The sequence below is a fragment of the Cydia amplana genome, chromosome 15 (assembly GCF_948474715.1).
Source record: "Cydia amplana chromosome 15, ilCydAmpl1.1, whole genome shotgun sequence".
In the NCBI taxonomy this organism is placed as follows: Eukaryota; Metazoa; Arthropoda; class Insecta; order Lepidoptera; family Tortricidae; genus Cydia; species Cydia amplana.
The window spans coordinates 8,790,843-8,814,376 of NC_086083.1; the positions used below are offsets into that span (position 1 = coordinate 8,790,843).

General features: G+C 40.6%; 2 protein-coding genes across 2 annotated transcripts; one reads left to right on the forward strand and one right to left on the reverse strand.

Moving 5' to 3' along the window:
* Window positions 1–1,237: 1,237 nt before the first annotated feature.
* LOC134654577 (MIT domain-containing protein 1-like) lies at window positions 1,238–6,367 on the reverse strand. Its single transcript, XM_063510045.1, has 4 exons — window positions 6,195–6,367; window positions 5,630–5,868; window positions 4,611–4,819; window positions 1,238–1,421 (listed from the first exon to the last, which is right to left on the reverse strand). The coding sequence occupies exons 1-4, from the start codon at window positions 6,328–6,330 to the stop codon at window positions 1,259–1,261; spliced, it is 747 nt and encodes a 248-aa protein (XP_063366115.1). The 5' UTR covers window positions 6,331–6,367; the 3' UTR covers window positions 1,238–1,258.
* Window positions 6,368–6,757: 390 nt separating this feature from the next.
* On the forward strand, window positions 6,758–20,351 carry LOC134654806 (DNA-directed RNA polymerase III subunit RPC3). The gene is given in 11 exon segments (XM_063510276.1): window positions 6,758–7,032; window positions 7,201–7,325; window positions 7,652–7,781; window positions 8,062–8,266; window positions 8,828–8,920; window positions 9,561–9,733; window positions 11,747–11,934; window positions 14,168–14,288; window positions 15,151–15,222; window positions 15,794–15,961; window positions 20,217–20,351. Coding segments are annotated over 11 exon segments (1,557 nt in total). The 5' UTR covers window positions 6,758–6,885.
* The last annotated feature ends 3,183 nt before the right edge of the window (window positions 20,352–23,534 follow it).

Sequence of the window (23,534 nt, forward strand, 5' to 3'; positions counted from 1 at the left end):
AGCAAGTTTAAACTGTGGTATTCACAATGTTATTCTTTATTCAAATAAAATATATTACCTATGCATTTTTTTAGTTTTTTTCACCCTTTCTATGACGTCCTCTATGCCTAAGGGCACACGGGGCCCATGCCCAGGGCCCCCAAGGACAGACAGTAACAGTATATTTGATTACCCATAATAAATAGAAGATCATATATAGCAAAAAAATGTTAGTTTCATTAGCTTTCTTTACTTTCCAAAAGGGCCCCAAATTCTTATTGCCCAGGGGCCCCAGCATAGTTTAAGAGCCAACAGGAGTGGTCATTTCTCCATACAAACGTACTCGACTGTTTCCTCCGTGGGTTTTGAAGCTAGAGCAATGATTTTTTCAACACAGATTAATATTGTCAATATCTGTGTCGGACCGTTTTGCTTTTTTGATATTTTTGTTTTTTAAGGCGCTAGAGCCCTTCAAAAATTGCCAAAATGGCCTAATTGACTATGCCGCAATGGGAGGCGTGCTATTCAAAACTGATATCAATTAGTCAAAAAAGCAAAACGGTCCGACACAGATAATGTCATAATCATTTAGATTTACAAATTTGGTTACGATTGGTTAAGTTTTGGAGGAGGAAACAGTCGAGTACGAAACCTCGATTTTTGAGATTTTTACGCAGGATTTTTCGCCTTGTCCTTATCGCACTAGTTTTAGGAGCCGCTTCCGTTAGCGAGACGGGTATATTTACCTAAAATATTTAAATCTTAGCTCCTGTTGGCTCTTAAGACGGCCCTGCCTCTATGGAGCGAAAGCTCTCGCTTGATCTAGAGCCACACGCGTTGGCTGACCAACGCGGTCTTACGCTCATGTCAAGCACTTTTCGTCTTAAAAACCTGATTAACCCGTTTAAAAATATTTAATAGTGTGAAATTTTAACCACCAGCTCTGCGTAAATAGTTAACACTGATTTAAACTTTCACGATTTTTACACATTATTAAATTGTAGTTTCTCTGTAGGTAATTGGGTTTCGACATTGGTCCCATAATAAAAGTTGTCCAGTATGACCTATAAAGTCACTACACAGAGTAGGGCTGGTGGTTAAAATTTCACCCTGTCCCTGTACCTATAAAAATCATTATTTTATCTTAACACATATAAATAGAAGGGGAACTATTTTTCCCATTATCTAAATTAAATTCATTAAGTAAAAATAATAAATTTATTATTTCATATAAACATTTCATTTCATTCTTACGTATTTACGTAATCAGATCTATTTTTCATCCATAAGATTGCTTCACATTTTTCGAATGTACTATGTCCACAGTGGTCTCGTGACATTTCCGTAGATCCATGTCATACACACCGAGACAGAACTTGTTCTCAGGAGGTTTGAAGAAGTCTAAGCCTCGCCCAATCTTGATTATCCACCCTGAACTTAATCTGGAAATTAATCAAAAATGTGAATATACTTACTTGGTCAAGCAGATCTTGCCAGTAGAAGAAGGCGGCAAAGGGTATAGCCGGGTAAGCATGGCCAAACTGCCCTTAGCGAAAAAAACAATTTCCTTTTACTGGATTATTAACCTATGTATATGTAGTGCTTTCACCAAATATTAAGCCTGAAATGCTTCAGATTTAAAAAAAAAATGCAAAAAAAGAAAAATCATTTTTATTTTATTACAGCCAAAGTACTAATCCGATTTCTTTGTAATTTGGGTATGTTGTATATACAATTAAGGTCGCTTTCTGAAAAAAATAATATTGAATTATCTCTTAAAATAATAGTAAAAAATTGAGATGAAAATTTTCAGAAAAATAAAAAAAATACGTGCGAGATAGCGACAGTTACCAAATTTACATATTTTATGTAGAATTTAATACTGTTTAACATATATTTTTTTCAAAAATTAAAATCGGGATTAACAGTGTGAAAAACTCGAATTTGTAACATCCCATAATACTCTCTCTTCATACAAGCAAAGCTAAGTAGTCATAAACGAATGAAGTATATTGTGAACGCAGTCTTTACGAATTTGAATTTAGAATGTGACGTATTTTATTCATCAAAGGAACAGACATTTTTCAATCGTTAGCGCTCTGTATAAAATTCGTGCCTATTTTCCTGTTCCCGCGCTTTTTTAGGGTTCCGTAGCCAAATGGCAAAAAACGGAACCCTTATAGATTCGTCATGTCTGACTGTCTGTCCGTCTGTCCGTCTGTCTGTCCGTCCGTATGTCACAGCCACTTTTCTCCGAAACTATAAGAACTATACTGTTGAAACTTGGTAAGTAGATGTATTCTATGAACCGCATTAAGATTTTCACACAAAAATAGAAAAAAAAAACAATAAAGTTTTGGGGTTCCCCATACTTCGAACTGAAACTCAAAATTTTTTTTTTCATCAAACCCATACGTGTGGGGTATCTATGGATAGGTCTTCAAAAATGATATTGAGGTTTCTAATATCATTTTTTTCTAAACTGTATAGTTTGTGCGAGAGACACTTCCAAAGTGGTAAAATGTGTGTGGCCCCCTGTAACTTCTAAAATAAGAGAATGATAAAACTAAAAAAATATATGATGTACATTACCATGTAAACTTCCACCGAAAATTGGTTTGAACGAGATCTAGTAAGTAGTTTTTTTTTATACGTCATAAATCGCCTAAATACGGAACCCTTCATGGGCGAGTCCGACTCGCACTTGGCCGCTTTTAATCTCTGAATGCCGTTCGCCCTAGCCGCATACAGCATGCCCTAGCTGCATACATATACAGGAGTTTAAGGTCCGCGCTCAGCGAAATAAGTCGCGTTCTAAATTCAAATTGCGTTGGGAATATAACTTTCTAGTATAACGTACAAGTTATTTTGTATGAAGAGAAGGTATTATGGGATGTTACAAATTCGAGTTTTTAACACTGTTAATCCCAATTTTAATTTTTGAAAAAAATATATGTCAAACATTATTAAATTCTACATGAAATATGTAAATTTGATAACTGTCGCTATCTCGCATGTATTTTTTTTATTTTTCTGAAAATTTTCATCTAAATTTTTTACTATTATTTTAAGAGATAATTCAAAATTATTTTTTTCAGAAAGCGGCCTAATTGTATATACAACATACCCAAATTACAAAGAAATCGGATTAGTACTTTGGCTGTAATAAAATAAAAATGATTTTTCTTTTTTTGCATTTTTTTTTTAAATCTGAAGCATTTGAGGCTTAATATTTGGTGAAAGCACTACATATACATAGGTTAATAATCCAGTAAAAGGAAATTGTTTTTTTCGCTAAGGGCAGTTTGGCCATGCTTACCCGGCTATACCCTTTGAAAAATGTAGGCGCGAAGGGATATCTTCCCATATATATTTGAAATCCGCGCCTTTTTTAGGGTTCCGTAGCCAAATGGCAAAAAACGGAACCCTTATAGATTCGTCATGTCTGTCTGTCTGTCCGTCTGTCTGTCCGTCTGTCTGTCCGTCTGTCTGTCCGTCCGTATGTCACAGCCACTTTTCTCCGAAACTATAAGGACTATACTGTTGAAACTTGGTAAGTAGATGTATTCTGTGAACCGCATTAAGATTTTCACACAAAAATAGAAAAAAAAAACAATAAATTTTTGGGGTTCCCCATACTTCGAACTGAAACTCAAAATTTTTTTTTTCATCAAACCCATACGTGTGGGGTATCTATGGATAGGTCTTCAAAAATGATATTGAGGTTTCTAATATCATTTTTTTCTAAACTGAATAGTTTGCGCGAGAGACACTTCCAAAGTGGTAAAATGTGTGTCCCCCCCCCCCCCCCCCTAACTTCTAAAATAAGAGAATGATAAAACTAAAAAAAATATATGATGTACATTACCATGTAAACTTCCACCGAAAATTGGTTTGAACGAGATCTAGCAAGTAGTTTTTTTTTAATACGTCATAAATCGCCTAAATACGGAACCCTTCATGGGCGAGTCCGACTCGCACTTGGCCGCTTTTTATTTACTGACAAGATTTGCTTGACCAGCTATATGTAGAATGAACATAACTATTTATTTCGGGTAACTCAACTACTACTAACGCCATCTAGTAAATGTTCTAGTAGACGTATAAAGACTCGGTGTATATTTCATAGATGGCGCTTAGATCAAAAATAATGTTATATAAATAAATAAAAAATTCTATTGAAAATAATTTTGCAAGAAAACGAAATACATAATTTAAAATTGACTTTAAAAGACTTAAATTATAGTTTTACTTTCATGTTCGATTATTAGGTACAAGGTTAGAATCATATTGTAATTTCCTCATATTAGTATTATAAAAACAAAAAAAAAGGATGAGTAAAGTGCATTAACTTCAAAAGCAGGGTAATTTTGATAAACTCAGTATCTTGCCTACTGTGGCAAATGCATCAGTAGATCTTTGTTATTTTCAAAAATATCCCAATGCCAGGTGCAATAGTTTTTTAACAACAATAGTGTTTTGTTTTGTATAACTTGCGATGCTCACTGATTTACTTTTACTTTAGTATGTATTCTCACGAAGTGAAATGTATAATTTCTTTTGAGAAATAAAGTTCTTTAAACACAAATACAATGTTACTGACAAAATTGTTTTGCCAAATTATAACTTACGTAATTTGCCTATCATGCAGTGTCTCAGAATACTGCACTGTGAACCTAATTTTGTATTTGAGCAGATCTTCCGTAAGACTCCGCAGCCCAGCCCCCTGCTCTCTCCTAGACTGCTCAGACTTAGGGTCCTGTGACGTCACTAGCTGGATGTGACTGAGGTTGCTACACGAGCGTACCAGCAGCTCACACAGGCGGAGGAAATTTTGACACTGAAACAACAAAAAAAAATTGTTTTTATATTGGTACAGTGGGCCAAGAAGTTCTGACAAAAGTTTCTGCGAGATCTAACAATTGCTAAGGTTGACATTTCTAACGGAGTTTAACGTAAATCGACCTTGTTGTCTCATGACGTTCAAACGAACCTCAACCGTAGGGTGGTAGACCACATTTTTGGCCGACTGTACCAGCCATTGGAGATTAGTTCCTATAAAAAATATTAGTTATGTTACATATTACCAATTGACGAAATGTTTCCCAAGCATTATGATTCATTTATTTGCTGTGTAAATTATGCTCCCTGTTCAGAACGCATCCTATATGACGTCACAGACGGCCGATTGCTTCCGAAATTCGAAGATTGGCAACGATCGGACGCGTATATAACGTCCGCCGCCAGCAGCCAACGGCAATCTTCCAAAAATCTATTGAATGACAAACTGTACTTGTAGTTGTACTAAAGTAATTTAATTTTACAAATAAATCCCGTACATAAGTTAAAATAATAAGTCTTCATTGAAGATCCACTTAGGCATCCCTGCATCACTAGAAAGGAGCCTAGGCCTCAACACTCCCTATAAACAATAAATTGTCCAGATTTGGAAAAAAAAAAGAAGTGCTTGAGATATTAACAATGTACATTAAAAAAAATAAGTTAGATACTTACAAGGATAAATACCACAGTTCGGCATAAGGAAAATAGCTCACCCCCGCCGAGCTCTGTTAAATACATATAATCACATGCAATAAAGTTTTAAGTATGTAGTTCTATATTTTAAAGGAGAATTAATCAAGCCCAGTACCTGATGGAAAGCTCTAATATAAGGGTCTTCAACAACAACAAACTCCACATCATCATCGAGAAACCTCCCAAACAAGGACTTGTAGCTGTGTCCGGTGGAGTTGTCCTCTATCCGCAGCTGCTCATGGAACTTGCCGGCTTCTTTTTGCTGTAGCACCAGCTTTTTAATGGTCTCAGCTCTCTTCATGTACTCCTCTACCTTATCTCTGAGGTATGCTCTCTCTTTGTCATCTACCTCTTCTGTAAAAGCATTACGAGAAAGTGTGAGTTGATTCAAACTAGTTACCTATGTTTTAAAAACTTTGTACAAAATAACACTGCATAGGCCTAAGCAGGCCTCTACGTAAGTGAGCAAAAAACTACATAAGCGCTGCCGGGAACCAGTGAATATTTGTGAAAGGCGGATAATTGGATAAGACTCCTAATTAAACTCAATAGAGTACCAAATGTAAAGTCAGTGAAAAAGGTAAGTACTTTTACGTTAAGCACATAATTACCTCATAACAAGACTGGTTTTAACTTCAGTGCATTGAATTTGAAATTAAGGTGAAGTTAAAGTAACAAACCTTTCATTTTGTCCACTAAAATTTGCAAGCCCTCTTGATAGCATATTAGTGCCTCTGTATATCGTTTCTTGGTATCCAATTCTACTCCACGAATCAAAATTTTTTTTGCAGCATTAAAGGTACTTGGTGTACTCATGATTCCGTTTAGAATTATTAAATAAACATTTATAAATAATAAAAAACCAGTAAACAATGATAAAAGAAACGTCACATTGGCGACTTGGCGAGATGGCGATTGATAACTTGTTGATTGAAGTGTAAACTCAGCTGTCCAACAGTAACACAGGACAACTTACATTTTCTAGCTTTCATTAATCTTGCCTGTTATCTTGTTATAAAGTATTAAATCTTAATCACAAAAATTAAAAACATTTCATATTATACTAATTTTGAACGATTACTTAAGTAAAAACTGTCAATTGAAAATTATACGAATAAGTAAGAAAGGTCATTCAGGAACGATTGGACCAAATGGAACACTGTCATTACTGTCATTAGTGTCATTGCCAGCGAAAGGAAATCCGAAATGCACTTGTCAAAAGCATGGTCAAAAGTAATAAACAACATGTTCGGCATGGGAAGAATACATCATAATTTTATTACTTTATGTAGGAATCTTCGTGGTGTTTAATCAACCTTATTACATTACAAAATAAAAAAATATCTGTTTTAATATTCGGACAAACACAAAATGTCTCACCAACTGGGTCGAGTAGTTTCGGAGATTCTCCTTCGCTATTACGGTGAAATAGTGCAGCAGGTCGGAAACGACCTGTTCTCCTATGGAACTCGGCCTCTGGCTGTAATAACCAGGAGCACAGGATTGCCCAGATCGCAGGTATTTTAACACTTTGAGGTTATGTTTATATTAGGCAAGTAATTTAAAAACTTTCATTAACCAAGTTTAATATTAGTTGATTTATACCAAATATAACCAAGAGTTAGCCTAGGTCTAAAGTAATGACCATGTTTATGTGGTATACTAATGATTATGATACTTTTCCAGGTAATTGAAAGTCTCCGGACCCTAGTGAAGTATGACTTGGCCTCTTTTGAGCCGTCAGCTAATGAAGTTATTGCTGACTACCGGCTCATCCCTGAAAATGTGCTTCTTCTCATTAGATATCCTAGGTAAACATATAAAGATAGGTTTAGAAAACACAATAATTTACTACCAAAACTAACCGTGAATCATTCAAAACTGTCAAACAATAATTTAGTTTAGTGACTTTAGTGGAACAGCTATGTTATTAATATTGCTTAGTAAAACAATTATTTTATTATACACAAGACAATTGGTGTGTCAAATCAGATTAAACCTTATGAATTTTACTGCCTTAGTTTTCCTGATTGCCTACTGTGGCTATTAAGGCCTGACTGACTTACTAACATTGGTACATTTAAAAAATGTATATGTAGATACCTATCCTAAAAATCACCAAAACATTTCTGTGTAGGTACCTCCTGCAGATGAAGACCAAGTACGGCAGTGAAGCGGAGCTCCTGGTGGAAGAACTGCTTCAGATGGCCACTGCCACTGCCCACGTCCTGCTATTTACTATTGCCAGCAAATACAAGGATGATAAGGTGTGGTATACCATAGAATTCTTTGTCAAAAATATCATATCCATAAGGCCAAGCCCATTGTCTAATCATTCAGTAAAGACACTAGTTTGAATTCCTAGTGACATTATAGTATAATTACACAACTATCACCCCATTTACCTTTAATTCCTGAATGATTGTATACTTTTAAGAACCGCAGACAACTGATTTGTACAATAACAACATTGTCACAACCTTTATATACCCATTTACAAAAGAAATAAATATAATTTTAATACAAAACAAAAACACATTGTTTCAGGAGAAAAACATTTCAATAATAACTCTAAAAGACACATTCATCAGCTTAGCCACAGCGGGCTACATCCAGCAAGCCCCCGTGGCTGAGATAAAGGAGGGCTCCGAGGTTCCAACCCTCACACCAGTGGCGACTATAGTTCCCGAGCTTGACAGCAGGGTGCTGTTACAAGCTATGGCAACAGGCAGCCTGGCTGATGTCAAGGATAGTGAGTATTACTGATATTTCAGCCTGACCACAGCTATCTCTAGTGGTAGACATGAAGCAGGGTTTGGGTGCCAACCCTTACACCAGTGGCGACTATAGTTCCCAAGCTTAACATCAGGGTGTTTTTACAAGCTATGGCAGCAGGCAGACTGGCTGTGGTGAGTATTATGATGTATCTACCATCTGCATTTAATGACTAAAATTATTATGATGTGCGGTTTCCAACTTTCCACCTTACACCAGTCACAGACGCCCTTAGGCCGTGGATTGCGAAGCCTAACTGTAATTCACCTACAGCCAAGTTTGGGAACATAAACTACCAAATAAATCCATAATTCCATATGCTTATTTGGTAATCTTCTGTTGGGCGCCCATACACACACAATAAAATGTATGGGCTGAATACAAAAGCTAGTCTTTGTATTCAGCTCTTTTTTTTACATAAATCAATGCAAGTTTTTACTATATCGTAACACATCTTCCTTATTGCGAAAAAATATCAAGCTGTTGAAAAACCTGTGTAAATATTTCACCTGTTCATAAAGTAGACTGGATGTTGCAGATGTGTACTGGAAGGTGAACTACGACAGATTCCACCTGGACTTCCGAGACGACGTCATGATCAAAGCCATCACACGACGCATCGATGAGAATGGTAAGTTACTAAAAAAACCGGCCAAGTGCGAGTCGGACTCACGTTCTAAAGATTCCGTACATAAATCCGACTCACGCTTGACTGCACATTTCTAATAGGTTTTCCAGTCATCTATAGGTAAAGAACTATTTTTTGTATTTTTTTTTTCAAAATTATAGACCCAGTAGTTTCGGAGATAAAGAGGGGGGGAGGGGGGGAATTGTCGGACAGACAGACGCACGAGTGATCCTATAAGGGTTCCGTTTTTCCTTTTGAGGTACGGAACCCTAAAAAGTCTAAAAACTATAAGGCCATAACCGGATTTCCGTAGTAGATCGGCCCTTACATTGAAACGGACTTTTTTTGTGAGAAAATATTAAATTTATGCTGAGTATCAACATCCTAATAAAATTGTGACATTATTAAATTGTACCACGGGACTTACCTAATCGCGTGTCTAAGTTTTAAGATTTACCTCCGACGTTTCGAGGACGGCGTTAGATACGCAATTAAGTCCCGTGGTACAATTTAATAATGTGTAAAAATCGTGAAAAAAAAACAGTTTTTGGCTTGTGATTTTTGAAGTTTTTTTTTCGCGTACTATTTTTCGGGATTAATTCAGGCGATATATCTCTAATAATCAGTGTGTTTGTTACGACAGCGGGCGAGCTGATGCGGCTAATGCTCGAACAGATGTACCTGTCGTCGGCCCCCTGGGCCGCGGAGTCCAACCCCGCGCCGGCCCCGGACCTGCGCGCCTCCTGCCGCCGTGTAGACCGACCACTACTGCAGCAGCATCTCGAACATTATACCAGAGTGTTAGGTATGAATAGCGTTTGTTATGACAGCGGGCGAGCTGATGCGGCTAATGCTCGAACAGATGTACCTGTCGTCGGCCCCCTGGGCCGCGGAGTCTAACCCGGCGCCGGCCCCGGACTTGCGCGCCTCCTGCCGCCGTGTAGACCGACCACTACTGCAGCAGCATCTCGAACATTATACCAGAGTGTTAGGTATGAATAGCGTTTGTTGCGACAGCGGGCGAGTGATGCGGCTAATGCTCGAACAGATGTACCTGTCGTCGGCCCCCTGGGCCGCGGAGTTCAACCCCGCGCCGGCCCCGGACCTGCGCGCCTCCTGCCGCCGTGTAGACCGACCACTACTGCAGCAGCATCTCGAACATTATACCAGAGTGTTAGGTATGAATAGCGTTTGTTACGACAGCGGGCGAGTGATGCGGCTATGCTCGAACAGATGTACCTGTCGTCGGCCCCCTGGGCCGCGGAGTCCAACCCGGTGCCGGCCCCGGACTTGCGCGCCTCCTGCCGCCGTGTAGACCGACCACTACTGCAGCAGCATCTCGAACATTATACCAGAGTGTTAGGTATGAATAGCGTTTGTTACGACAGCGGGCGAGCTGATGCGGCTAATGCTCGAACAGATGTACCTGTCGTCGGCCCCCTGGGCCGCGGAGTCCAACCCGGCGCCGGCCCCGGACCTGCGCGCCTCCTGCCGCCGTGTAGACCAACCACTACTGCAGCAGCATCTCGAACATTATACCAGAGTGTTAGGTATGAATAGCGTTTGTTACGACAGCGGGCGAGCTGATGCGGCTAATGCTCGAACAGACGTACCTGTCGTCGGCCCCCTGGGCCGCGGAGTCCAACCCGGCGCCGGCCCCGGACTTGCGCGCCTCCTGCCGCCGTGTAGACCAACCACTACTGCAGCAGCATCTCGAACATTATACCAGAGTGTTAGGTATGAATAGCGTTTGTTATGACAGCGGGCGAGCTGATGCGGCTAATGCTCGAACAGACGTACCTGTCGTCGGCCCCCTGGGCCGCGGAGTCCAACCCCGCGCCGGCCCCGGACCTGCGCGCCTCCTGCCGCCGTGTAGACCGACCACTACTGCAGCAGCATCTCGAACATTATACCAGAGTGTTAGGTATGAATAGCGTTTGTTACGACAGCGGGCGAGCTGATGCGGTTAATGCTCGAACAGATGTACCTGTCGTCGGCCCCCTGGGCCGCGGAGTCCAACCCGGCGCCGGCCCCGGACTTGCGCGCCTCCTGCCGCCGTGTAGACCGACCACTACTGCAGCAGCATCTCGAACATTATACCAGAGTGTTAGGTATGAATAGCGTTTGTTACGACAGCGGGCGAGCTGATGCGGTTAATGCTCGAACAGATGTACCTGTCGTCGGCCCCCTGGGCCGCGGAGTCCAACCCCGCGCCGGCCCCGGACCTGCGCGCCTCCTGCCGCCGTGTAGACCGACCACTACTGAAGCAGCATCTCGAACATTTTACTAGAGTGTTAGGTATGAAACTATTCTTCCTAGCGTTATATCCATATCCAGGCATTTTGCCACTTTTTTTTAGGTATGAAATTATGAATCTATAAAGATTGCGTCGGCCTCAATTCCCTTTTTACCCCTAAGGAATTCTGTGGTCCATTATTGTTACCTTTTGATTAATTTATAAATTTAATGAAATTATGCTACATTTTTTTTTAAGTATTTTGCATTTTTTATCGTAAATATTTTATTTTGCTAAATATCGCCACTAAGGATTGTATTCCATCTGTCCATTATCTTGGTCCAATGTGTATTTACGTCTCACATTTTGCCTCATGGGAGAGTGAGACGCAAATACACAGGTGGAATACCACCCTTAGTAACATTTTAAATTGTCAATTATTTCTATGTCATGTCTTCGACTGGACATCTAATGAATACAGATTGTTGTATTATACATTTAACCTTTATGTTAAATGTTTTCTGCAATTTTTGTTGCAAATAAATATATTTTATTCTATTCTAATTGAAGGCATATTTGAAGTGATCAACTAGCAGTTTTTTTAACCATTGTTTTTTTTCTGTACAGAGGAGAACGGGTGCGGGTTCATCCGGCGCTCGGGCGAGGCGGGCGGCGGCGCGTGGGTGGTGCGCGCCGCCGCCGCCGCCGAGCAGCTCGCTCACTCGCTCCTGGACCACGTGGTCACTGAGAGGCTCGGGGATAAGGCCGCTAGGATATTCAGGTAAAGCTTTGGATTCCTCCGAAAACGGTGCCGTCATATTACGGCCGCTATATAGCGTTGACTGACGTCACTAGAACGTTGTCTATGTAAACAAGATGGCGCGGTTTCCTACGTTACGTTGATTGTCAACGTAACGTAAGATGACGGCCGTCATGACGGTGTCGATAGTTTCGTGAACGTTTTATTAGATAGCGGTGACGCCATTTTGAATAAATGACACGAGATTTGAATAAATGATTCCGTACTACGATTATTTTCCTCTTCTGATGATATTTCATCCTCCAAGTAAATTATAGATGATCAAGCAAATCTTGTCAGTAGGAAAAGGCGCGAAATTCAAATTTTCTATGGGACGTTATCCCATCGCGCCTACATTTTTCAAATTTGCCGCTTTGACCTTGGTGGCTGACGGTGTGTTATGACGCCGTGGTACTTTCCACACGTCGCCACCGTAAAGACGGCCGTCTTTTGCTGCCGCTATATGACGGCCGTCGCCGCCGAGCAGCTCGCTCACTCGCTCCTGGACCACGTGGTCACTGAGAGGCTCGGGGATAAGGCCGCTAGGATATTCAGGTAAGACAGATGTCACTCTTGCGTTAGAGCGAGAGGGGTGTAACTACAACTCGCTCCTAGACCACGTGGTCACTGAGAGGCTCGGGGATAAGGCCGCTAGGATATTCAGGTAAGACAGATGTCACTCTTGCGTTAGAGCGAGAGGGGTGTAACTACAACTCGCTCCTAGACCACGTGGTCACTGAGAGGCTCGGGGATAAGGCCGCTAGGATATTCAGGTAAGACAGATGTCACTCTTGCGTTAGAGCGAGAGGGGTGTAACTACAACTCGCTCCTAGACCACGTGGTCACTGAGAGGCTCGGGGATAAGGCCGCTAGGATATTCAGGTAAGACAGATGTCACTCTTGCGTTAGAGCGAGAGGGGTGTAACTACAACTCGCTCCTAGACCACGTGGTCACTGAGAGGCTCGGGGATAAGGCCGCTAGGATATTCAGGTAAGACAGATGTCACTCTTGCGTGTGTTAGAGCGAGAGGGGTGTAACTAAACAACTCGCTCCTAGACCATGTAGTCACCGAGAGGCTCGGGGATAAGGCCGCTAGGATATTTAGGTGAGACAGATGTCACTCTTGCGTGCGTTAGAGCGAGAGGGGTGTAACTAAACAACTCGCTCCTAGACCACGTGGTCACTGAGAGGCTCGGGGATAAGGCCGCTAGGATATTTAGGTAAGACAGATGTCACTCTTGCGTGTGTTAGAGCGAGAGGGGTGTAACTAAACAACTCGCTCACTCGCTCCTGGACCACGTGGTCACTGAGAGGCTCGGGGATAAGGCCGCTAGGATATTTAGGTGAGACAGGTGTCACTCTTGCGTGTGTTAGAGCGAGAGGGGTGTAACTAAACAACTGGCTCACTCGCTCCTAGACCATGTGGTCACTGACAGGCTCGGGGATAAGGCCGCTAAGATATTTAGGTAACAACCAAGTTTTCTTCACCCCTTTGAAGCGCAAAACATAGCAGAGTGAGTTCAAGCCTCCATAACGCTCCATTGTTTAGGAAAAAATGCAAAGAAAGGGTCAAAAGTTATGTTAATTCCAATTTCCATTGCGAATATAAAAGGTATCTATCTAATCTAATAATCGATTATTTTGCCCCCGAAAACCCCCATATAAATAAATATACAAGAATTGCTTGTTTAAAGGACAAGCAATTCTTGTATATTTATTTATTTATATGTATATATATTTCGGCGATCTCGGAAACGGCTCTAACGATTTCGATGAAATTTGGTATATGGGGGTTTTCGGGGGCAAAATAATCGATCTAGCTAGGTCTTATCTCTGGGAAAACGCTAATTCTTGAGTTTTTATGTTTACCGAGCAAAGCTCGGTCTCCCAGATATTATCAAGTTACGAGTATATATGTGTCATATGTATTGTAATTGCAGCATCGTGGCACCATCTACTGGAAATTGTTTGAGTTCGCTTCCAAAGATTAGCTTTTTTACAGTAGATGGCGCTGTATTGTGTTATTTGGGACTGAAATGCCTTTATCGTTAATTTTAGTTTTTTAACGTGAAAGCGGCCAGGCGAGTCCAAACTTACCTTTCGCAGTTACATTCGTTGAAATGAAGTAAAATGACTGCTTTACAACAATAATTAGGTTTTATGTACTTATTAAATTACTTTTCTGTGATATTCAATATGATATGTTATTTTCAGATTAATTCGCACTAAGAAATACATAGAAGAAGAAGACATACAGAAATACGCCATGCTTCCAAACAAAGAATGTAAGGAACTGACCTACAAGTTATTAGAAGAACATTTCATCAGTGTACAGGTAGGGTTTACTTAAATAAAAAAAATAAAAATAAATGACAGTGTAAATGAGGCTAAAAAACCCATAGATTATGAATGTCCCCAACTGTCAGAAACCCAAAAAAAAGGCTTCAATCTATGATCTAATAACCTATTTTTAGGGTTCCGTAGCCAAATGGCAAAAAACGGAACCCTTATAGATTCGTCATGTCTGTCTGTCTGTCCGTCTGTCTGTCCGTCCGTATGTCACAGCCACTTTTCTCCGAAACTATAAGAACTATACTGTTGAAACTTGGTAAGTAGATGTATTCTGTGAACCGCATTAAGATTTTCACACAAAAATAGAAAAAAAACAATAAATTTTTGGGGTTCCCCATACTTCGAACTGAAACTCAAAATTTTTTTTTCATCAAACCCATACGTGTGGGGTATCTATGGATAGGTCTTCAAAAATGATATTGAGGTTTCTAATATCATTTTTTTCTAAACTGAATAGTTTGCGCGAGAGAGACTTCCAAAGTGGTAAAATGTGTGTCCCCCCCCCCTAACTTCTAAAATAAGAGAATGATAAAACTAAAAAAAATATATGATGTACATTACCATGTAAACTTCCACCGAAAATTGGTTTGAACGAGATCTAGCAAGTAGTTTTTTTTTAATACGTCATAAATCGCCTAAATACGGAACCCTTCATGGGCGAGTCCGACTCGCACTTGGCCACTTTTTTAAGCTACTGCAGCGCCATCTGCGCAAAAGCTTTAAATATAAATTAAAAGCAAATTAAATCTTCATATTATAAATATGTGTGTCCTGACTGACTGACTGATTAATCAACGCACAGCCGAAACTAGAAAACTAGTAATGCATATTTGTTATTATTACAGCCGATGCGAAAAGCGGCATCTGCTGGCGGAATGGCGAAGGCAATCTACCTTTACCACATCGACTTGCATGACGTGAGTATAAAAAGTTAAAAACAATGTATACTTACAATATATACTATTAGCAAGGATTCCATATCAACTAAAATGAGATATGAAGACTAAATCAATAGTAATTTACAGTGTCTGTTGTATTGTCATCATCAAATATAAAGTGACAGCCTAAGTGGCCAAATATACCTATAGCAACACACCTTTGTTACGTCCTGCGTTGTTAGGTCATTTTGACTATTTATTTCGCTCCATAATGAGTAGCTTCACCAGGAGCACGCGTTGGTGTTTCGGTATAGGCTCTATGCTATGTAAACAAAACGCTTTGATTTCATCAATGTATAAATAGTGAAAACTTCTTAAAAAACTGTTTAAGACATAGTATGTATAAGTTACTCTATGGTTTACAACATCTGCTAGCGCTGCACTCTGGCGGCAGAACATTGCAGTAAGCGTATAGTGAAACTCCAACGCGTGCTCCTGGCGAAGCTACTCGTTATAGGGTGAAACATGTCGAGAAATCTTCGACTTGAAAAAAACGCGAGTACTTAAACAGTTTGGCCCTATTTGAAATGTTACTAGATAATGTCACCAGGTGGCGCTAACGTGCACGGAGATGTGCTACCGCGCGCTGCACAACGTGGTCCGTCGCGCGGCGCACTCGCGCGCGCGGCACGCGCGGCTGCTCGACAAGCGGCGCCGCGTGCGCAGCATCGTGCACGGCATGCGCGCCCGAGGCGAGCCCGACGCTAACATCGACGATGTACGTTAACCACTAAATAAGATGTCATTTTTTAGGGTTCCGTACCCAAAGGGTAAAAACGGGACCATAGAGAAAAAAATACATAGAGTGCTCACTCCATACATCAGTTTTAGTACCAAAAAGACTATTAGCATCTAGCATCGAGTAGCGGAACTATCATTACTGCTACTTGACAATAGATGTAGCACCGACCGGAAAGTCTTATGCTGTTGAGATAAGATTTTCCGGTCGGTGCTACATCTATTGTCAAGTAGCAGTATTGATAGTTCCGCTACTCGATGCTAGATGTCGACACTGAAATTAATAGTCTGAACTGATGTATGGAGTGAGCACTCTTGTCTTATTATATTTCTCTATGCTATTACTAAGACTCCGCCACTGACAATCCAACCTCTAGACTGAGCTTAGGCCAATTCTTTCATGAAACCGATGCTGCCAAAAATACGGGGGTGCGGGGGGACGAGGTGAGCGAATCCCGTGCCGTGATTGGTCCGTTCAAAGACACGGACCAATCACGGCACGGGATTGACTCGAAGATGGAGTAAAACTACCGTATAAGTGGCAGAGGGGGTAGCGTTACTATGCTCAGTCTAGAGGATGTCTTGTCTGTGGAATAAGATGTAATAGGCTACATTCCTACTAGTCAAATCAGCTTCTTTTTTAGAACTGTCAAAACGATTTGTTAATATGGAATTTATATGAAAACGAATGTAGTGACGTCACGGTAAACTCACCTACTTTTTAGGGTTCCGTAGCCAAATGGCAAAAAACTACTTACCAAGTTTCAACAGTATAGTTCTTATAGTTTCGGAGAAAAGTGGCTGTGACATACGGACGGACAGACGGACAGACAGACATGACGAATCTATAAGGGTTCCCCCTTATAGATTCGTCATGTCTGTCTGTCCGTCTGTCCGTCTGTCTGTCCGTCCGTATGTCACAGCCACTTTTCTCCGAAACTATAAGAACTATACTGTTGAAACTTGGTAAGTAGAAGTATTCTGTGAACCGCATTAAGATTTTCACACAAAAATAGAAAAAAACAATAAATTTTTGGGGTTCCCCATACTTCGAACTGAAACTCAAAATTTTTTTTTTCATCAAACCCATACGTGTGGGGTGTCTATGGATAGGTCTTCAATAATGATATTGAGGTTTCTAATATCATTTTTTTCTAAACTGAATAGTTTGCGCGAGAGACACTTCCAAAGTGGTAAAATGTGTGTCCCCCCCCCCCCCCCCCTGTAACTTCTAAAATAAGAGAATGATAAAACTAAAAAAAATATATGATGTACATTACCATGCAAACTTCCACCGAAAATTGGTTTGAACGAGATCTAGTAAGTAGTTTTTTTTTATACGTCATAAATCGCCTAAATACGGAACCCTTCATGGGCGAGTCCGACTCGCACTTGGCCGCTTTTTATACTTCAATCCGATTTATTAAATACAAATTGTGTTTAAAAATAGCTGCTGTCTATGTTTTTCTAATAAATTATCTGGTGCTTTATTTCGTGCACGGTTTGAAATAATTTATTTTAAGTACAGGAAACATCCCTATTTTTTAGGGTTCCGTACCCAAAGGGTAAAAACGGGACCCTATTACTAAGACTCCGCTGTCCGTCCGTCCGTCCGTCCGTCCGTCTGTCACCAGGCTGTATCTCACGAACCGTGATAGCTGGACAGTTGAAATTTTCACAGATGATGTATTCCTGTTGCCGTTATAACAACAAATACTAAAAACAGAATAATATAAAGATTTAAGTGGGGCTCCCATACAACAAACGTGATTTTTGACCGAAGTTAAGCAACGTCGGGCGGGGTCAGTACTTGGATGGGTGACCGTTTTTTTGCTTGTTTTGCTCTATTTTTTGTTGATGGTGCGGAACCCTCCGTGCGCAAGTCCGACTCGCACTTGGCCGGTTTTTTTTTAAAGATGTGTCCCGCCAAGTTTGTTTGCGGTCCCATATTGGAATACCCTCCTCCAATTGAGGGGGGACTTAAATCTTCTCGGGGCAGAGGTGTAGGGTTGGAGCCGGTCTACCTAGCTTTATTTGACGTTCATAAGCGCATTGTAATTATGCCTACTTGAATAAACTATCTTTTATCTTTATCTAATAAATAAATAATACAGAATAATATAGGTACAGAAGATTATACTTGGTCGAGCAGATCTTGTCAGTAGAAAAAGGCGGCAAATTTGAAAAATTTCGGCGCGAAGGGATATCGTCCCGTAGAAAATTTTAATTTCGCGCCTTTTTTTACTGACGAGATTTGCTTGACCAGCTATCATCATCATCATCATCAACAACAACATCAACTCTCTAACAAAACGCGTATATCACGACGGATATGACCGCTAGGTGGCGCAAGTGCGAGCAGGCGTCCGTTCCGTTAAAGCTTTGGATTCCTCCGAAAACGGTGCCGTCATATGACGGCCGTCATATAGCGGCAGCAAAAGACGGCCGTCTTTACGGTGACATGTGGAAAGTACCACGGCGTCATAACACACCGTCATCCACCAAGGTCAAAGCGGCAAATTTGAAATATGTAGGCGCGAAGGGATATAGTCCCATAGAAAATTTGAATTTCGCGCCTTTTTCTACCGACAAGATTTGCTTGACCATCTATAATTTACTTGGAGGACGAAATATCATCAGAAGAGGAAAATAATCGTAGTACGGAATCATTTATTCAAATCTCGTGTTATTTATGCACCCAATGGCAATTTATGGCAATGGCGTCACCGCTATCTAATAAAACGTTCACGAAACTATCGACAAGGTCATGGCGGCCGTCATCCAAATGACGGCACCGCTTTATTACGTTACGTTGACAATCAACGCCGCGCCGTCTAGGAAACCGCGCCATCTTGTTTACATAAACAACGTTCTAGTGACGTCATTCACCGCTATATTACGGCCGTAATATGACGGCACCGTTTTCGGAGGAATCCAAAGCTTAACGGTGCGCGGCAACTACTATGGCTAGACACCAAAATTGGTGTGGGCCGCTTGTACTTGTAGCGACGCGACGAAATCACGGAGTGACCCACGCCTGGTTTAACTTAATACTTTGAACACAAAAAAAGCAATGCTGAAGCATGCTGACTCGCTTACATAGGTATCAAAGCGGCGTTTGGATCCACATCAGTGTTTTAGGGTAGTATTCCACCAGTTCGGTTTCTTGGTCCAATGTGTATTTGCGTCTGACATTTTGCTATATGAGAGAGTGAGACGCAATGACATTGGACAAAGAAATTGGATAAGTGGAATTATAGAGCCAGACCAAGAAAAGTCTGCAGCGGATATGACAGCCCTCGCAGTGCCAGTGTTATTTTAAACGTCAAACTTCTATGAAATTATGACGTGTAAATAACACTTGCACTGCGTGGGCTATCAAATCCGCTGCAGACTTTTCTTGGTCTGACTCTACCATCCTTAACCGCGTAAACATGCAAATATGACCACAGATGACCCTGCAATCATCTGTGCAGGGATCGGATACCGGTATTTTTTGTATGGGAACAAAAACGGTATATTTTCGTTCTTTGTTAATTATTTCATTTCTAATTAGGCAATCTAATAATACGAATTAGTTACCTAAAAACACAACTAAGTCCTACATTTCTAATATAAAATCATTCGAAAAATATGTCTATTTCCAAGTTTTTGCAAAAAACCGGTTCCGATTCCTGCATCTGTGCTTCAGTGTGGTGTATATATACTAGATCAACCAAATCTTGTCAGTAATAAAAGGCGGCAAATTTGAAAAATCACGGGTTAGCAACACTGTGTTCGAATAATTCCAAAATCGCGTGTCATCTGTGTGTTGTGGATGTGGATCGTAAATGACAGCCATCATCTTATTGTTTACATTCTGAATCGTTTCTATTTCAAAAGAAATTCCTGCGGTCAACATTAAATACCAAGATTATGCATGACCTCAAGCAAAGCTAAGGTGCCTACAATGTACAATCATGCTCGTTGACGGTAAACATTACTAAAATTTGAGGTTAATGATTATTCACTCGAACTGACATATTATGAAGGGCGGAAAAATAAACACGTTTTGGTTCGATGTACATTGCTGCTTTTTTTAGCGCAATTCTGCTCTTTGAGTGTTACCCTACTTTAATTTGCAGTACATTGCTACTGACAAGATTTGCTTGACGCACTATAACTTGTTTCATTTAGTCTCCCTCTAGAAGCGCCATCTAGTTTTCTACCACGACACAATTTCCTTTTTTTTAAAGGTGGAAGACACCATAACTCCGCCGGAGCACCAGGTGCTGCAGGGCGTGGAGAAACGGCTAAAACAGCTGAGCGTCGCTGAACTGGAACTGGACAAGTCGCTCTTCATACTCAAGTGGTTTCTCTCATACTCTTAACCTTTTGGACGCCAATGACCGATATATCCGCACCGTAGGTTCAACGCCAAAGACAGACTAATCGGTCACGGACCACAGAGCAACATCGACCTACGTGCGTATACATAAAGTTCAACTTGAGTTTTGACACTTCAATGATTTGGCGTCTGAGTGACAGCTTTTGTGTTTGACACGGCGTGGAAAAGGTTAACTGACGAGCGGCATAAACTCTGCACTGTCTCTGACAGAACGAAGTGTGTTAGTGTCATTGTAAACGTCATGTTTTCATAGAAATTTGATATTTATGACGACATACCACACTTTGAACTTGCAAATGTCATGTTCGATTTTATTATTATTGAGTGCCGGGAACCCGTTCGGAGGGTTATCTGTTGGTATTCGCTTTCAGTCTACAAAGCGGGAAAACGCTGGGATCGGCTACGAGCGTAGCGCTACGAAATCGTTGGCAATGAATCCGTTAATATAATAATTTATAAGTATGAATCGAATCCAATTTTTCTTTGGTAATCCAACTTCATGGTGATAATGATAATCCTTGGCCCGCAGTGCTGCCATCTAGTGAAATCGTTGCGCATCAAATGCTACCATTTAAAGGAAGTCTTTTACTTGCGTCACCAAAACTTGTGTTTGCTAAAAAGCTCCAAAAGCTTTACAGGTCTCGCTGGCGCTAAAAGTTACGTTAATATACTGAAAATACACTGTGTATTTTTACTTACGTTTAATATAAGATAAATAAAAAACGTTGATATGTTCTTAAAACTTTATTTCACCCCAATGAAACTCGTCGAAACGAATACAACCTAATAGTGTGCCGTTATCAGTTATAATCACAAAACTTTCGACTATCTACAGAAACAGTCGCTTTCAACATAATTGAAAGGAAATACGATATTTTGACGCAAATTCTACCCTGAGTTAATTCAGTTAAATCATGGACGAATAAAACGAGAAGACAGTCAATGTCTACATACAAATTGCATTCCTCCAATATTTAGTTCGAACTATTGAACGGGAGTTGAGTTATTTTGACAAGAGGCCTAAACGGCGGCCCAACTGGATGGAACTGACACAAAAAAAAAACGAAATTTCGTTAACTGCCCGTTTATCGCTCATCAATATTCGTGCGATAGACAGGCAGATAATGAAATTTAATTTATCGCGGTAAAGATCGGTTTTCCTAGGATAGCGGTGCCGTCATATAGCGGCCGTCTCCATACTAAATAATGCGGCTAAATATGGATGTCGTAGTATTTGTATGGAGACGGCCGCTATATGACGGCACCGCTTTCGGAGGAAACCAAAGCTTAAGTCCTCTGCTTCAAAATAACTCTACTACCGCGCGACAGATGGAGCTGCGAAGCCGGAACCAGAAAACTGGGTTATAACTGCGAAAAGCGAAGTTCGCAAATTGTGGGCATCTTTCTCTGTCACTAATTACGCCTTCATTGGAGTAAAAGAGAAAGATCCCCGCAATTTGCGAATTTCGGTTTTCGCAGTAGCAGTAGGCCCTCTGATATCTTAAGCTTTGGTTTCCTCCGATAGCGGTGCAGTCATATAGCGGCCGTCTCCATACAAATACGACGACATCCATATTTAGCCGTATTATTTAGTATGGAGACGGCCGCTATATGACGGCACCGCTATCCTAGGAAAACCGATCTTAAGCGCCGAAGAAAATGGGTGGAACTGAGACTCTTAGTGGCGCCATCTGGCAATAATCTGAATACTGAAGGAACGCGATTTTAGATGGGCATTGTCAGCCTAGGTTTATTCGACCATGGTTAATTAATTCAAATAACGGCTATTAAATAAATTTGGTTACGTCCAACCAAGGATACGATGTAATCAACATTATTATAACTATCAATTAATATTAACAAGTATATAGATTATGTATGTACGTAGTTAAACACCTGTTATACAGTGACACCTAACATTTTGTTATTTAATTTATTACAGAGTGACCGCCGCATGGGTTCGGATATTACCTACACTTAATTTACCGTTCATTCATACCTGTAATTCAAATATACTTTAAATTTAAATACATCACACTGAAATTATATATTATACCTCCTAAGGCCCATGGTACTAATTAAATTATACTTCAATGAAATTTAAACTACAGTCGATTGAAACACAGTTACATGTCTTTCGTTTCCTACTATTTTAAAAGAATAGAAATTCAACCATATTTTCTACACTATTGATTTCAAGTACAACTGACCATTTTTCTTGTACGAAGGGTTTTAGGAGGACAAAGAAAGTTTTCTCTATGGAATCACACCTTTGAAAGTATTTCTTACTGTAGATAATTGTACCTATGAGCATAATGCTCCTTTCGGAAAAGGGTTGGATTCTGAAAGTAAAGTATTCACCTCACTAAACACAGATTCGTTGTCGAGTCATATTAAGTTTAGCTTCATATACGAAGATTACCTATATTATAGTGGTTTAATATGTACTTCACAAAAAAAATCGATCGTAGACAGAAAACAGTCGCTAGTCGATCCTAAAATACCAATTTTGTAATTACCACGTCATTCCTTTGCCACATTCTAACACTTAGCGTCTTTTGAGCGTCAGCGTCTAGTCAGCGCAAAGGAAAATGGCGTCGCTACGCAGTTGCGCCAACATTGCGTCGAGCAGCAGCCATAGTGCCATAGCCAGTCAGGCCTGAGTGGACGCTCGAGTTGGGCGTGCAGCGGGGCGGGGCGTGCGGCGTGCATGTTAAACAAATGCAAGCGTATAGGAGCGGCCTTAGTACACGCTGCTCAAATTACTTGTGAGCCCGACGCCACGCTGCACGCCCCGCCGAACGCTCCGCTTCGAGCGTCCACTCAGGCCTTACACATAGAGTTAACTAGACGCCGGCACTCGGGAGACGCTAGTGTGGGGCGGTGGGATGGTCGTTACGTATAACTATATACGAAAGTATTTCGAGAATTTGGTATTTTGGGAACAATTGGGAGTAAAATATTGAAACTTTACAAAAACACATTCATTCCCCATTCGCTGCCCATGCGGCGGTCAAATATATCCACTCCAAAGCTAGATTAACGTTAGTATCGACTAAATTAAAAATGTCTGAATATTTACATTCCCATACACGATGCTACATGTCGTAGCTGCTGGTGCTGACTACCATAAAAATCCATGTTTAATAGCTATTCAGTTATGAGC

Excerpts from the sequence above, each read along its gene's own strand:
- LOC134654577 (XM_063510045.1), bottom strand. The coding sequence starts at position 6,330 with ATGAGTACACCAAGTACCTTTAATGCTGCAAAAAAAATTTTGATTCGT. Across the intron at positions 4,820-5,629 it reads ATATTAGAGCTTTCCATCAG|TGTCAAAATTTCCTCCGCCT; the intron begins GTACTGGGCTTG and ends TTGTTGTTTCAG. Across the intron at positions 1,422-4,610 it reads CTGCATGATAGGCAAATTAC|ATTAAGTTCAGGGTGGATAA; the intron begins GTAAGTTATAAT and ends ATTAATTTCCAG.